The following is a 14,237-nucleotide window of genomic DNA, read 5'->3' on the forward strand; positions in this document are numbered from 1 at the left end:
CTTCATACATAGTAACTCACATAAACCTCAAATTGACTATTGTCTTACTTCATATATGAGTAAACTAAAATATGGGGAACAGTTAAGCAACCTGCTCAAGATCACACAGCATGTAAGTGGTAGGAGCTGGATTCAGACTCAGTCTATGCTTTCAAATTATCCCAGTTATGGGCATTCAAGACTATGTGGAATGCTTTATTTATTCCATATCATGCAATCTGTAAAAGTACAATTTCATCGCAAAATCAACTGGGCTGTATATCAACAGATGTACAGCGGTGGTTCTCAAAGAATGGTCCAGGGATTTAGACCTTTTCACAGGGTCTGCAACATCAAAACTATTCTTGTAACAATGCTGAAACATTATTTGCCCCTTCCACTTTTATTTTCTCATGGGATCCAATGGAGTTGATCAGAGGTTACACGACTGGTGATATTGCAACAGAGCAAAAGCAGAACCAAATATGAGAATCCAGCTAACTTCCCTTAAGCCCCATACTTTCGAAAAACTGTACAACAAGGCATTCTTCTATTGTTTTTTTTTGTTTAGAAACAATTATTTCTCATAAAAATATGGTTTATGTTTATGTATAGTATTGTATTATTAGTAAATAATATTTAAAATATTTTCAGTTTTAATTTCTAATATGATAAATAGTAAAAGATATACCCCACAGAAACAAAAGTTCTTTAAAGCTCTTGATAATTATTTTAGAATATGAAGACATTCAGCAACAAAGGGTTTAAGAACCACTAATATACAGAAACAGGACAAGGAGGGGTCAAAGATGACTTCCAGATTTCAAGCTTGAGGATCAAAAGATGATACCATTTACTAAAGAAGAGAAATACAGAAAAAAAAAAACAACAACCAGATTTAAGAAGGTGATAAAATCAATTCTTGCACATGTTTTTGGTCAGATTCCAAGCTGAGCCTGAGACAAGGATTCTTGTTTAAATGATTTGTTGATGGAGAACTCTCAGAAACTAGGAAATATGGGAAACAAAATAGGGCAGAAGAAAAAAGCCAAGCAACAATGTGTTTTCAGTTGAAAATCAGCCTCAGCCTAAACCTATGGAAAACACTAAATGTACTGGCAGAGTTATTCCCATCTTGAAGCAAGGGCAGTATAAACCCTTTATCAGCCAGTCAGACCAATGAGGCCTTCCCTGCAGGGGGGGGGGCGGGGGGGGGGGCGGAGAGTGGAGGTGCCTAGGGAGGCACTTCCTACTTAGCCATGGGCAATTTTTCTCTGAAAAGGGTGCCAGCCAGTAGAAGGGATCTGGTCAGGGCACCAGTAAAGTCCATTAAGGCATGGTAAAGGTAAGTAAGGTTTCTGAAGATGCATGGACGTAGGGTAGCACATAGCTAGAGACTCAGGTTTGGAAAACTTGTTGTTTAATGTATATTTAGGAATTATCTGCACAGAAGTAAGCATTGAAATTAAGCTGATCACTCTACTTAGGGAAAAAGATTGATATAACTGAAAAATACCTACCTATAATCCAATTTATTTTTTAAACATTATATTGTTCATTGACAGAAAAACCAAGTAAGGAAGTATATAGCTCTGTGGAGACACAGAATTAATTGTGTAGAAACATATAAATGGGGAAATGAAAAACTATCCATCGTAAAAATCTGATGTGATGGTAAAGCAATTGAATCTTTTGCTTCATGGAACAGTGATGAGGCAACAGAAAGGAACCAAAATTGAAATCATTTCGATAAAATGTCACACAAAGGAGCATGAAAAGAGGTAAAGAAAAACTACCATTCAATACTAGGCTGGCAGTGAAGTTCTTATTACAGAGAGGAGAACCAGACTTTCCAGAAAGGAACCACCAACATTACTTACCATTAAAGTATTATGTCAGTCAACAAATATAGACTAAGAATGAATCAACAACATACTCAGCATTCTATGATGAGGTTTGCTAGATAGTTTGTTATTAATAAATAGTAAAAATACCAAAGTTCATACTTGATTTACCTGTTAAAACATATAAATCAGAGCAGATTCAAGTTCAAATTGTCCACAAAATAACAAATGTCACATTCAGTCCCTTGTATAATGGGAAGGGAAGAGGTACCATTAAAACCAGTGTGCTAGAAACTACATGTTGGGGGCGCCTGGGTGGCGCAGTCGGTTAAGCGTCCGACTTCAGCCAGGTCACGATCTCGCGGTCCGTGAGTTCGAGCCCCGCATCGGGCTCTGGGCTGATGGCTCGGAGCCTGGAGCCTGTTTCTGATTCTGTGTCTCCCTCTCTCTCTGCCCCTCCCCCGTTCATGCTCTGTCTCTCTCTGTCCCAAAAATAAATAAAAAAAAAAAAACAACAAAAAACAAAAAACAAAAAACAAAAAACGTTGAAACTACATGTTGTTTGTACCTGATGGTATTTAAATAAGACCCATCAATTAGTTGTGGCAGAAGAATGGATTAAGAAATGGCGGAAGAAATGCCCTCCAGTGCCATAAATCTGGCCCTTATGGAACACACGATTTACCTTGCCAAGTCTTAGATTCCATCTTCAACATAAAGAAGTAAATTCTCCCTCCTCTGAAACCCAGAGCCTTAAAAATATGTATCTTTCTTTTAGCACTGATTTTCTAAGTTGAATTAAAGGTTATTTTTATACATTTTATTTGTGTATTTTTGAGGTCTGGGACTATATCCTTATACATTTCTACATTCCCTATTATAATACTCAACATAGTACTTTGCACTTTGAGTGTTCAGTAAATATCCACTAGCTAATATTTGAAGTATTTTTACAGGATATTAAGGCACAGATAAGATATGGAAGAGATGGGGCTGTTTTTCCTACCCTACTGTATGTTCAGTTTCAAAGTGATTATCATCACTGAATTAATACAATATTTTTGCTTAGTGTGTTTTTTAGGATGGGCATCTTTCCAGTTCTATGTTGTCTTCTGGAGTAGGAAACTTGGCAAGAACAAGAAAATACTTAAAACATAGACTAGATCTCTGTTTATGTTTTGCGGATATATATATATATATATATATATATATATATATATATATATAACTTAGTAACAATTCATATTGAAAGGAATAAAGGTGTCAGAAAGAATGATACTGTGTAAAGATATGAAATATAATCAAAGCATCCACATAATGCTTATTCAGTTCCCTAATACACTTGGGCTTAATATGTAAAGTCACTGTTATATAACAAATATAAACAAGCAAAAATGTCTGCATAACGATAGTTTATTTAAAATTTTAAATCTCTTAAACACTCTGTTACCAGTTTTCCAAGGTAATAGTCAAATATATTCAGGTTCTGACAGAAAATAATTTTAAAAGATTTTTCAGGTGATACAACATTCTTCTTCCAAGTGTCCCAATGTTGTTGTTATTATGTAAGGGACCACAGTCTACTCTCAGAGTTTTTTAACCAGGAAAACAATAATTTTTCTATTACTGAAAATTATTGATGAAAAAAAACCCTTATATTTAAATCATAAACTTTAATCATTATTTACAGCTAAAGCTTCTTTCTGTACATATGAGTACATATGAGCTTACCCTAAAGTTATTAGGTCTGTCTAGAATAAAAATAGCTATCAGTGTTCCATTTGCCTTTGATTCAGCAAGTTAAGATGGGAAAAGAAATTCATTTTTCTAAATCAGATACAGTTGTTTCTAGCACTCTAGTTAAATTTGAACACTAAAAAAGATTAATAGAGCTACATATTAATTTTATACATGCTATGAACAATATGTATTTTCTTTCCCACTATTTAAAGAAAAACACTCTCTATTCTCATGAAACACATTATCAGGGATATAAAAATGAACGCTTACTATCAGAGTCCCTAGCTCTACCTATCCCATAGTGGTGGTACAGAATTTTTATAGTTTTGCTAAAGCAGATAAGCAAAACACCTTCTCTGTTAATAACAATAACAACAACAATAATAATAATAGAACAGAAAGTATCATAAAAGCAACCATATTCTATCAGAAAGCCAAATATACAACAAATATTTATTTGGTTGCAACCATCTTTAAAGCCAAAGGTCCAGACTCAAACTTGGGTAATGAGACAAATGGAGGTCTAAAATGTTTTAGTAACCATAAAACCAAGGGGGGTGAGCAAGTGTACTTTTCAACTCAGATTTTTAAATCTCTAACAAGTTGACAGTTACAAATGTGTTAAATGGAAACTGGAAGGCAAAGATTTAGTGAAAGGCCACTTAAATTATGGATGCCAATCCTGTGCTTAAATTGTTAAAGTTTAATCACAAAATATAACATTATTTGCTGATAATGTTTAAAGGAATATAATCCAAAAAATGTCTGAAGGACAAATCTTTCAACTTGCCAGAGGGCCAGATTACTAACCAATCTTTATTTTAAAAGGAATTTACTTTTTATCCATTAGCAAGGTTCACAGCCGTCCAGAAAAGCTTGAGTGATTGGAACAAAGGACAGCACCCTAACTATTCAAAGGACTAGATCTGAGTGTTACTTCTATGCTCTTGGACAGGATAATCAAGTATATGCCTTTGAACGTATTAAGCAATATTTTAACTCAGGCAAACATTTCCTTAGCATTAGCTGTTGGTCAAAACTTAACCTTTTATTTTTAATAGCCTGTGACACAAATAAAACAGGTACAACTGATGACCCTTTATTAGTTATTTAATTCAATCTCTTAAAAGCATTCTGATGTTTGTTAACAGTGTTTTTCTTTTGGGGAATCAGAGGAGGGTACTTTATTTTAGTTTTGTTAAAGGGATTTTCCTCCCCAAATTTACTACTTCTAAAATGTCATTTTTAGTAATAATAGCACTGATTTTATGTTAGACACTGTTCTAGGTAACCTACACTTATGAACTCATTTTATCCTCTAAACAACCCAAGAAGAATTATTAGTTTTTTTTTTGTTTTTTTTGTTTTTTTTGTTTTTTTTAAAACACATGAGGAAACTAAAGCGCTAAGAAGTTACTTTGCCCAAACTCATACAACTGGTAACTCCCAGAAGGAGGCTCTGAACCCAGGTAGCCTGGTTCTGGAGTCTGTGTTATCACTTTTCTTCAACTTATTTAGCACATTACTTTGATCTCCTGTTTTCTAAATCTTAAAAAGTAGCTAACTTGCTGGTTAAAATCCAAAGAAAGCAAAATAGCCATTGTTTATTTAAATCACTTTCCAACAACTTTACAGAGTTGCATATTTCTCTCTGTAATAAGAGCCGGCACAATTTATTTGTCAATTGTGCTAGGGTGTCATTTAGAAGGTATAAATAAGAAGGAACTATGAGAAAAGTAACAACATATTTAGAACTGTCACTCAGACATTCTAAGTGTAATTTATAAATATGAGCTCCTCTTTGGCGGCATTTAGCGAATGTATTCAGGTATTTGCATTTGAAAATGGACATTTAAATCATCCTGGGGACTTCCCCTAACTGGTTCCCCAGCCAGGCTGCAGAAGACTGGAGGGAGGAGGAAGGGGCAGTTACTCTAGGTTGATAAAATCACAAATGGGAATATGTAGCACAAATAACAAATTATTCCCCAATTTATATACACACCATGGTATGCCTATGGGCATGTGCTCCTTTTCAGGAAAGTCCTAAGACTGTATCGTTTGTTCTGTCTCTCTTTAAGTATGTACTGAATGCCTTCAATGTACTTGCATTTAGAAGAAAGGTTAAGTTCAGGAAATTGATCTCAAGGAGAGTATGATACAAGAATGGAGGCCAGAGAGCAGAAACCTGTCACACTGAAGCAAGAGCAGGACTGTGAAAAGAATAGATTCAAATGTAGGCCCCACTATTTACTAGGTGGAGAGCCTTAGTGAGGTTATTTACACTCCATGAATATCATTTTCCTCATCTTTAAAATGAAAAGGTTACGGGGCGCCTGGGTGGCTCAGTTGGTTAAGCTGCCAACTTTAGCTTAGGTCACGATCTCATGGTTCGTGGGTTGGAGCCCTCCACTGGGTTCTGTGCTGACAGCTCAGAGCTTGGAGCCTGCTTCAGATTCTGTGTCTCCTTCTCTCTCTGCCCCTCCCTGACTCACACTCTGTCTTTCTCAGAAGTGAATGTTAAAAAAATTTTTAAATGAAAAGGGTAATATTTGAAGGCTTATCAAGATTAAATAAATAGCCTATCTAAAAGGTCTATTAATGCCTGGTACCCAACGGGTACTTAAAGGTCAATTATCATTTTAACACCAACTAATAAATTATGAATCTCAGTAAAAATAACAAAAGAATTATAATAAGTAACATATAAAAGAGGGAGAAGAAATGTATTAAAGAAAATAAGTGTAATCAATTCACAGAAAAAAGGGCAGTAGAAACTATAGCTTCAAGGGATCAGGAAGGAACTAGATGGCCATTAAAAGCAAGAAGGATAAAAGCACTACCAGGAAAAAAGAACATTAGAAATAACAGTTTGGAAGCCAGAGAAGCTTGGGACAGTTGGAGCCACAGGCAGAATTCTCTGAATTGAGGTCGAAGTTTAGGAAAAAAGTAAAGACAGACACAGACTACTTGCCCATTGTGAAGGCCCTGAATGACACTCCTAGGTCTAATCTATAGGTTTAATTTTGTCAACGTAAGGGGAATAACAATAATAATGGTTTGCTTTTATATGTGTATAAAAAATCATGACATTTTAAAAAGTAGTACCTGGTTAAAGAATTCATATCCATTTAAGGTTACTTAGTAAATTTTTCCAGTTGTGCTCTACTAGCTAGAGGGTAGTACTGAACTATACTTCTGAATAGAGACAAAACCATGAAATAATTGTAACTTCTGAACTTGGCCCTTTTTTTTTTTTTACATATATCAGAAAATATATAAAAGACATACACCTATTATATAAATGTCCAAAAGAGTTCACAAAATAAAAAGTAAATGTACGTTTAATAAATTAGAATATAGGGCATTTGTAAAGACAATGCCTAAAAAGCAACAAAAATATTTTATACACAACAAAGAAGAAGTCATTTTCCTTAATAACTATTTCTATTGAAAATTAAAAAAACTATCTAAATATATTCAGTATACTTTAAAAATTATGCTTTCATTCAAGATGGAGTCAAAAGAAATATAAAAACACACAGAAGGAAAATACTGTCCTTTGACTCCCAGAAAGAATTAGCACTAAAAAAGAAAGAAAACATCAAATATAAAAAGGAAAAAGGTAGATAATTTAACAAATTTATAATTAGATATGACCAATAAACAGGAAAGATGTTCTATGATGAAATTATATATTTTCCCACAGATACTGGGAATCTGGCTTTAAAGATTTAAAAAAGAAAAGTCATTATTGAAATCTTGTACCCCTGTCTGCTCAATTGATAATTTAAATCATTTAAGAAAATTTTCTCTTCAATTTGCTTTCCTCAAATCTGAAGTCCTTCACGAACTTAAAAAGGAAAAGAAAAATGTAACATACAAAGATTAATAATTATTTAAATGTGGCAAAATTTAAGCAAAGTAATACTTAAATATCCCTGTTGGTACTGTAAACTCGAAATCAACCTGTTTTAAAAAATTTGACAACCAGATTATTTTAAACTTTTATTAGTACAGATGATTGGTGTACAATCTTTTAAAGAATGAGACCATGTAACTGTCAATAATTTTTAAAGTCTCCCTCATGTGATTCCCCCGCATGTATACCGTATTCAGTGCTAGGACTTAAACAATGCTTTAAAAACTATACACATATTTCCAAAATATTAGCATGCAAATTAGATATATGTACTTCTCTAGAGACAGCCGTTGACCTGCCTGTCCATTTAAGGACTCCTAATAACCCAATAACTCCTTGGAGATATAAGAACCATTGGGTGGGAATAGGGAAGTCAGTTTAGAAGGGATATAACTCATTCACATGTGTCTAGTTTCACAGTTTACAACAGGGTTTGCACACCAATTCTGAAAAGTAGGCAGGGAGAGTACAAGAATTCTCATTTTCCAAATAAGAAGATCAAAGTCTATAGAGACCAAGGAAATGGGTCAAGGTTACACAACTTAATTAACGGTCGAATTCCTATTAGATAGCAAGTCCACTACTTATTACTAACTCAACGTTTTTTATCCATTACAACTTATTTATCTGGTCGTGGAAGGGCAGTGTAATTATTTTCATAAAATCAGACTCACATATTTAACCAGTAATTCAGAAAGAGAAACAAATATATTTTGATTTATTTGGACCATCTGAAACTTTGGCTGGCTACAATTCTACATAGTAATCATTTTTAGGGTATTAAAATGAGAAAAGAAATGGCAGAATGAGCTAGCACATCCTAAACAGATAAGCCCACTTAGAAAAGTGTTATGGAATAGGAAGACAATACATTTCCGAATAGTGCAAAATTTGCAAGTTCTAATATTTTTAAACTTGCGCGTTGTACTGTCACCTCTACATGCATTGATCTATAAAACCCAACTGCCTGGTTAATTTCTTAATCCTCACATCAGGTAGTTCCATTAAAACGCATTAACACAACTCATTAAGAGGCCAAGTATTCCAATTTTAAAACAATACATAAGATAATATGCAAAACGTGGGAAATAGTAACTAAAGGTTACTAAAAGAACTAAAACCAAAAAGTCAAGGAATTGGAGACAGAACATAATGTCTTAAAGCACATCATTCTGGATTTTAAAAGACCTTTATGATGCGTTTTTCATGTGTGATATTAAAATGTTTCTTTTTCCTGCCCCACTCCAAAGAAACATAAAAAAAGCAAATGAAAATAGTGATGAAATAAAACGCTTACAGGTTTGTATCTCAGTGCATCTCTGTAGGATCCAAACAAAGCAGCCTGTGCCCTAAGAAAGGCCCTAGCTACTCCATCCCCTGTAGCTGTAGACTGCTTCTTCAGTTTATTTTTCAGGGCCGAGACCTGCATGACAGAGAGGAACAGTTAAATTAACACCTCAGAAATTGGTACAGCGAGGTACGAACCCAATCAGCAGGCAAACCACAGTGTCTGCAGGTCAGCCAAAAACTCATCCTCCTCCCTGATAGCTTATCTTTTTAACTGCAGAGAGCACCTGCTGGTCTGTTAATTGAAACGAAAGCAGGGGCCGATAGTAACGTGCTAATGCAAATTGGTTTATGCTCTCTTTTTTTCCCAAGGCCTCTTGACATAAATAAGCTTTAATTATTTTACAGTAAACTGCTCGTGAGCCACTTTTCTGCAGATTTTTAGCAATTACAACATGTGTCTACTTGTTTTGAGATGAAGCCGGTTGGGTATCGTTCATTTCTGCCATGTAAGGTTATTTGTTACAGGTCCTCCAGGATCACCTACCATTTAATTTTATTTTTGGAAGCCTCATTTTCATATGTAATTTCCTACTCATTTGTTGAATAGTTTCCACCATTATTAGACAAAAAGAGGGGAGAGAAATTGAAGTTATTGAGAACCTCCATGAGTAGAGAATTAGGTTCTGCAAATGTTATTTGCCATCTCATCTAATCCTCCCAGTTATTCTAAGAAAGGCACATGTACTATCATTTGTGAATAGTAGAAACAGGGACTCAGAGATGGGAATCAGTTTGCCCTCACTAGACAGTTAATACGTGGCTAATACATGGCAAAACTGAGCCTTCAACCCAGTTCTGTCCAGTTTTTCCCACCAGAACATGCTGGCTTTGAGTCCAATGTCATTGCCTTATGAACCAGTAATTGGATTAAAATAATGTTTTTAAGTCAAAGGAAAATTTATTACGTGGGAGTCTGCTAAGTTTTCAAGGCACTTAAATTTGTTATGATTGTTCATACATTTGCATCTTTTAATTTCAGGTTCTGTGTATTTTACAGAATACATACTATTTACGAACGGCCCTTACTTAGATGAATATTTTAGAAGTGTAATCATAATCCTCATGTACACTCTTATTTTTTTAAGGGGAAGTGATTTGATGTTCCTGTGCATCTGACTCAACCAATTCCTTTCACACATCCAAGAAAACTATACTCTCTACACATAAACAATATTGGTGCCCATATATTCCTCATCGATGCCTTACATGGGAATATGAAATCATGTGAAAACTCTTGTTTTCTTAAGAAAACAACTGATGGGACACATTGTGGTTGGATTGTTCCCTTAACAGAGCATATTCTTACCCTTATGAAACTAACAGACAACAAAATAATGTCATTTCCCCTTTACATACACATGCAAGGAAGGGTATTTTTTCTTTCTTTATGCAAGCAGCCCTGACTACTCCTGTAGATGATGACTGTAATTGAAGTGTCAACCTAATTAACAACTAAACTTTGAATAATGCTAATGAGAAATGAACACAGCATCAGAGGAAAGACCAGCTCTACAGGTGATAAACCTTCACAGTAGTGACATTTTCCAGTGTAAAGTCACAGTTACTGTGATCTGATCAAAGAAAGAGACCCCCATTGGGTCCAATTATAACCACAGTTTTGAAAAAATTATTGAGTTATGATGTTCATAATCTATGCAGAAAGGCCTTTGCTGGATAGGTCTTCTCCCCATAGCTGTGATCTTCTCAATTTACATCCAAGCTCCATAGATTCAGATAAAAGTTTGGAGCCTAATTCATTTAGCCCACAAAGTGCATAAATCAGGAAGTTTTTATTATTAAAATCCAAACTCAGTAAATGCACACTTTTAGGTAACCCACATAGTCAAACAATAAATATAGCTAAACAATGCAAAAACAAATCTTATGACTTAATATCTTTTGTCTAAAGTTTGTAGTAAGTTTTTTAAGCTTCAAATGCCTTAAAGAAAACCAATGAGAATGACTAGCAAATACATGTATTTAATAATTGCCCCCCCCAAAGGCTTATGATGGAAGGAATATGTCTTTCCATGTTTTATAAAAAGTAAATGGTTGGGTTGTTTTTAAATTTTGCTTTCAAGGGGCGCCTGGGTGGCTCAGTTGGTTAAGTGTCCAACTCTTGATTTCATCTCAGGTCATGATCTCATTGTTCATGGGTCCGAGCCACGCACTGGGCTCCACACTGACAGTATGGAGCCTGCTTGGGATTCTCTCTCTTTCTCTCTCTGCCCCTCCCCTGTGCATACCCTCTTTCTCTCTCGCAAAATAAATAAATAAATAAATACTTAAAAAAATAAAATTCTGCTTTCAAAAATAAAAAAAAAAACATTTTAACATGTCATGCCTTACTTATATCTTTGCAAAAAAAATTCCTCAGAGTGTATTTTTCTACAAAACATGAAATTGACATTTCAGTTCTCCACAAATTCAGTATTCTTAGGACAATCATAATGTATGCTTACAGAGAACGGAGGCAAGTCAAACCATAACTTAGCCTTCATGACCCCAAGTCCTTGACTGTTTCAGTACTGCTTAAGCTGGTTAGAATATCTGTCACATTGCCACAAGCCCTTCCTAACCAAACCATAATTATGCGGTCTTCACCTCCAAAATCAGTCAGTGTACTTTCTCAGCCCCCTCAGGAGCTCTGTAGAAAATAGGAAACAAAAAAGAAACACTTGTTCTAGAAATGCTCTGTCCAATATAGCAGCCTTTTAGACACATAAGCACTTGAAATGTGACTAGTCCAAATTGGGATTTGCTATGAGTGTAAAATATAAACTTAACTTTGAAGATTTATTATCCCCCCAAATGTAAAATACCCCATTAATAATTTTCATATTGACTACAGAATGAAACAATATTTTGAATATTTGACTAAATAAAATATATTAAAATTAATTTCACTTTTTCTTTTCTTTTTTTTTTTTTTTTTTTTACTTTTTAACATGCCTACCAGAAAAGTTAAAATTGTGCATGTGGCTCACATTTCTACTGAAAAGTGCTATTCTACCTGGGCATACTATCTAATTTCATAGACACATGAGACTAGTTACCTGGCCAGAAATATGACTACATTGTTCCTTTGCCTATTTCTACACTATTTCAACCTTTACAAACTGCATAAGGAGGTTTTTCTTGACCTGCTCTCAGAGGGGTCTATCAGTAAGTAGATCTGAGGTTGTTCCTGTTTTTCAGAGACCAAGAGGGCAGGTGAGTTAAGGGTTTCTGGATGCACAAATAAATGCTCAAAAATAGCCTGTAAAAATGAAATACTTTTTCAAATCAGTTTTAGACAGAAAGATATGACTCTAATATGAGATGACTGTGCCAACCTTGCTGTTTCTCTGTCCTTTAGATCACTGGAGTAAATTATCACCAGTTACCAGTGCCCTCTGCAGTGCTAAGTAGCTTTTAGTGGTTTTTATCTATAAAAACGGTGATGTCTCTTCTGTACTTTTTCAATATTTGGTCTGGGAAACAACGTTTTCTGCTTTAACTTCCAAGCTTCTAAGTTTAGTTGGGAAATAAATGTACATTTTCCCCCTAAAATCCTAAAGTTTATACTCATATAGAACTCTGACCTCAGGACAGCATTTAGAACTTTAGTCACATGGCTAGTATCACACAATCCCATTATGTGACATGGAAAAAGTATCAATTATTTTCCCTTTATATTCTTAAGAGAGTAAGCAAGCCTCCAAAGGCTAAAGACTACTTCAAAACTGACATCTGATTTTCTTATGACATTCTTCAATCTGTAAATAAATTATCTTTGTTAAGTCTAATTAGGTATTATATTAGACCAAAAAAAAAAAAAAGTTAAGCAGTGAAAAGAGCTTCAGGAATAAACAGCATCTCATTGCTCTTATCAAATGTTTAGATTCCTTTCATACAGTGAGAATTCAGACTTCTAAGCAGCCATCCACGGGAGGAATTATAACCGGGGTTTGGCACAGTGGGAGTTCACTGCCACATGAATAATATTACCACCAATTCTCTACTTTTACCCTCTTAACACTAAAGTGACTGTGAATAAAAGGAAGGAATTACATGAGTAAACATAACAAACAGGTATAAATTAAAAGAGTGCAGGACACGTGCACACAGTCTGAGTAATGAAGTAATTATGCCAACCGGGAGTTAGGAAGGGAGAGCATATTAAAGGAGCTGAGTTTTCAGAGAAGTGACAGATTTTTCTCTTGACTTTTAGATGTGTCCTTTCAGGAAACAGAAATTAACCCCTACACCTAGAAATTTTAATTTTGCTTTTTAGGATCACAAAGATAAACATCAGGGTAAAGAACAACAGAAGGTAAATACAAATGTCTGGAAATAATATTTAGATAACCTCCACAGGTCTGAAATGTGCCTCTGATGTTTTTAAATACCTCCTTTTATGTAACTACGCTGCACTCGAGAATCCACACACATTTAGAAAAGTTAGAGCTTCCAGTAGTTACCTGCTTTAGAAAAAAGCTACAAAGATAAAATGTTTTATTCTCCCTTAAAGCATGTTATGGTTATCATATGAATCAGGTATTAAATCCCCACACTTCCTTCATCTTTCTAATGTGCAGGTTTGTTTTTTTTTTTGGAAACAAAACGAAACCTACCTTCTTAATATAATTTTCTAGCAAGCTTCTACTCGAGGATTAAAATGGTCACTTTTAACATTGATCAAATGAAAAGCATAGGATACACTTGCAGAGTGTATCATTACATTGTCTCTGTGTATGCTGAAATTACCTCTCAAAACTTAGTTAATAAAGGGGCAGCTAGAACTATTTTCCTTTCAGAGGCCATTATAATAGTAAGACAATGTAAGTAAGTAAGACAATCGTAAGACAATAGTAAGACAATAGTAAGACAAACTGCTCTTATCCCCCCGTCAAGCCCAATGTCACGCCAGTGTCTCTAATATCAATGCCATTTCCACTCATCTAGTTACCCAAAAAGGAATCCTGCACGTCCTCAACACTTCACCCTTTCTCATCTCCCACATGCAATGCATCACCAAGCCCTGTTAGGCCACTGATGGAGACTTCAAATCCGTCCACTTTTCTCTAAATCCCTGCCACTGTCAAGTTCAAGAAACTAGCATCTCTACCTAGACTACTGCAAAAGGCCCCTCAACTGATCTTCCTGTTTCATTAATCTTCAGGACCCCAGAACCCAAGATGATATCTTCAGAAGTCGAAGCAGATCACACTATTCCTCTGCTAAAGATCTCCAATGAATTTCTAATAATGTCCAAGTGTCCTTAACAAGAACTACAGATCTTTTAGGATCACACTTCCTATCTCCGCAACCTCACCCTGCCTCATTCATTCTCTTTTTTGCTCATCTCATTACAGCTACACAAGACTTCTTTCCATTTCTTGGGTTTGCCAACCTCGTCC

The 14,237-nt window shown here is 35.0% G+C and overlaps 1 protein-coding gene across 2 annotated transcripts in view; it reads right to left on the reverse strand.

The window, feature by feature from the left end:
* Positions 1-14,237, reverse strand: part of DENND1B (DENN domain containing 1B) — a 267,771-nt gene that overhangs the window by 74,287 nt on the left and 179,247 nt on the right. For both annotated transcript variants that reach the window (XM_058700921.1, XM_058700920.1), the window contains one exon: positions 8,783-8,908. In XM_058700921.1, coding sequence (XP_058556904.1) covers positions 8,783-8,908 — 126 coding nt within the window. The remainder of the gene's footprint in view (positions 1-8,782; positions 8,909-14,237) is intronic.

This window comes from Neofelis nebulosa, chromosome 15 (assembly GCF_028018385.1).
Source record: "Neofelis nebulosa isolate mNeoNeb1 chromosome 15, mNeoNeb1.pri, whole genome shotgun sequence".
In the NCBI taxonomy this organism is placed as follows: domain Eukaryota; kingdom Metazoa; phylum Chordata; class Mammalia; order Carnivora; family Felidae; genus Neofelis; species Neofelis nebulosa.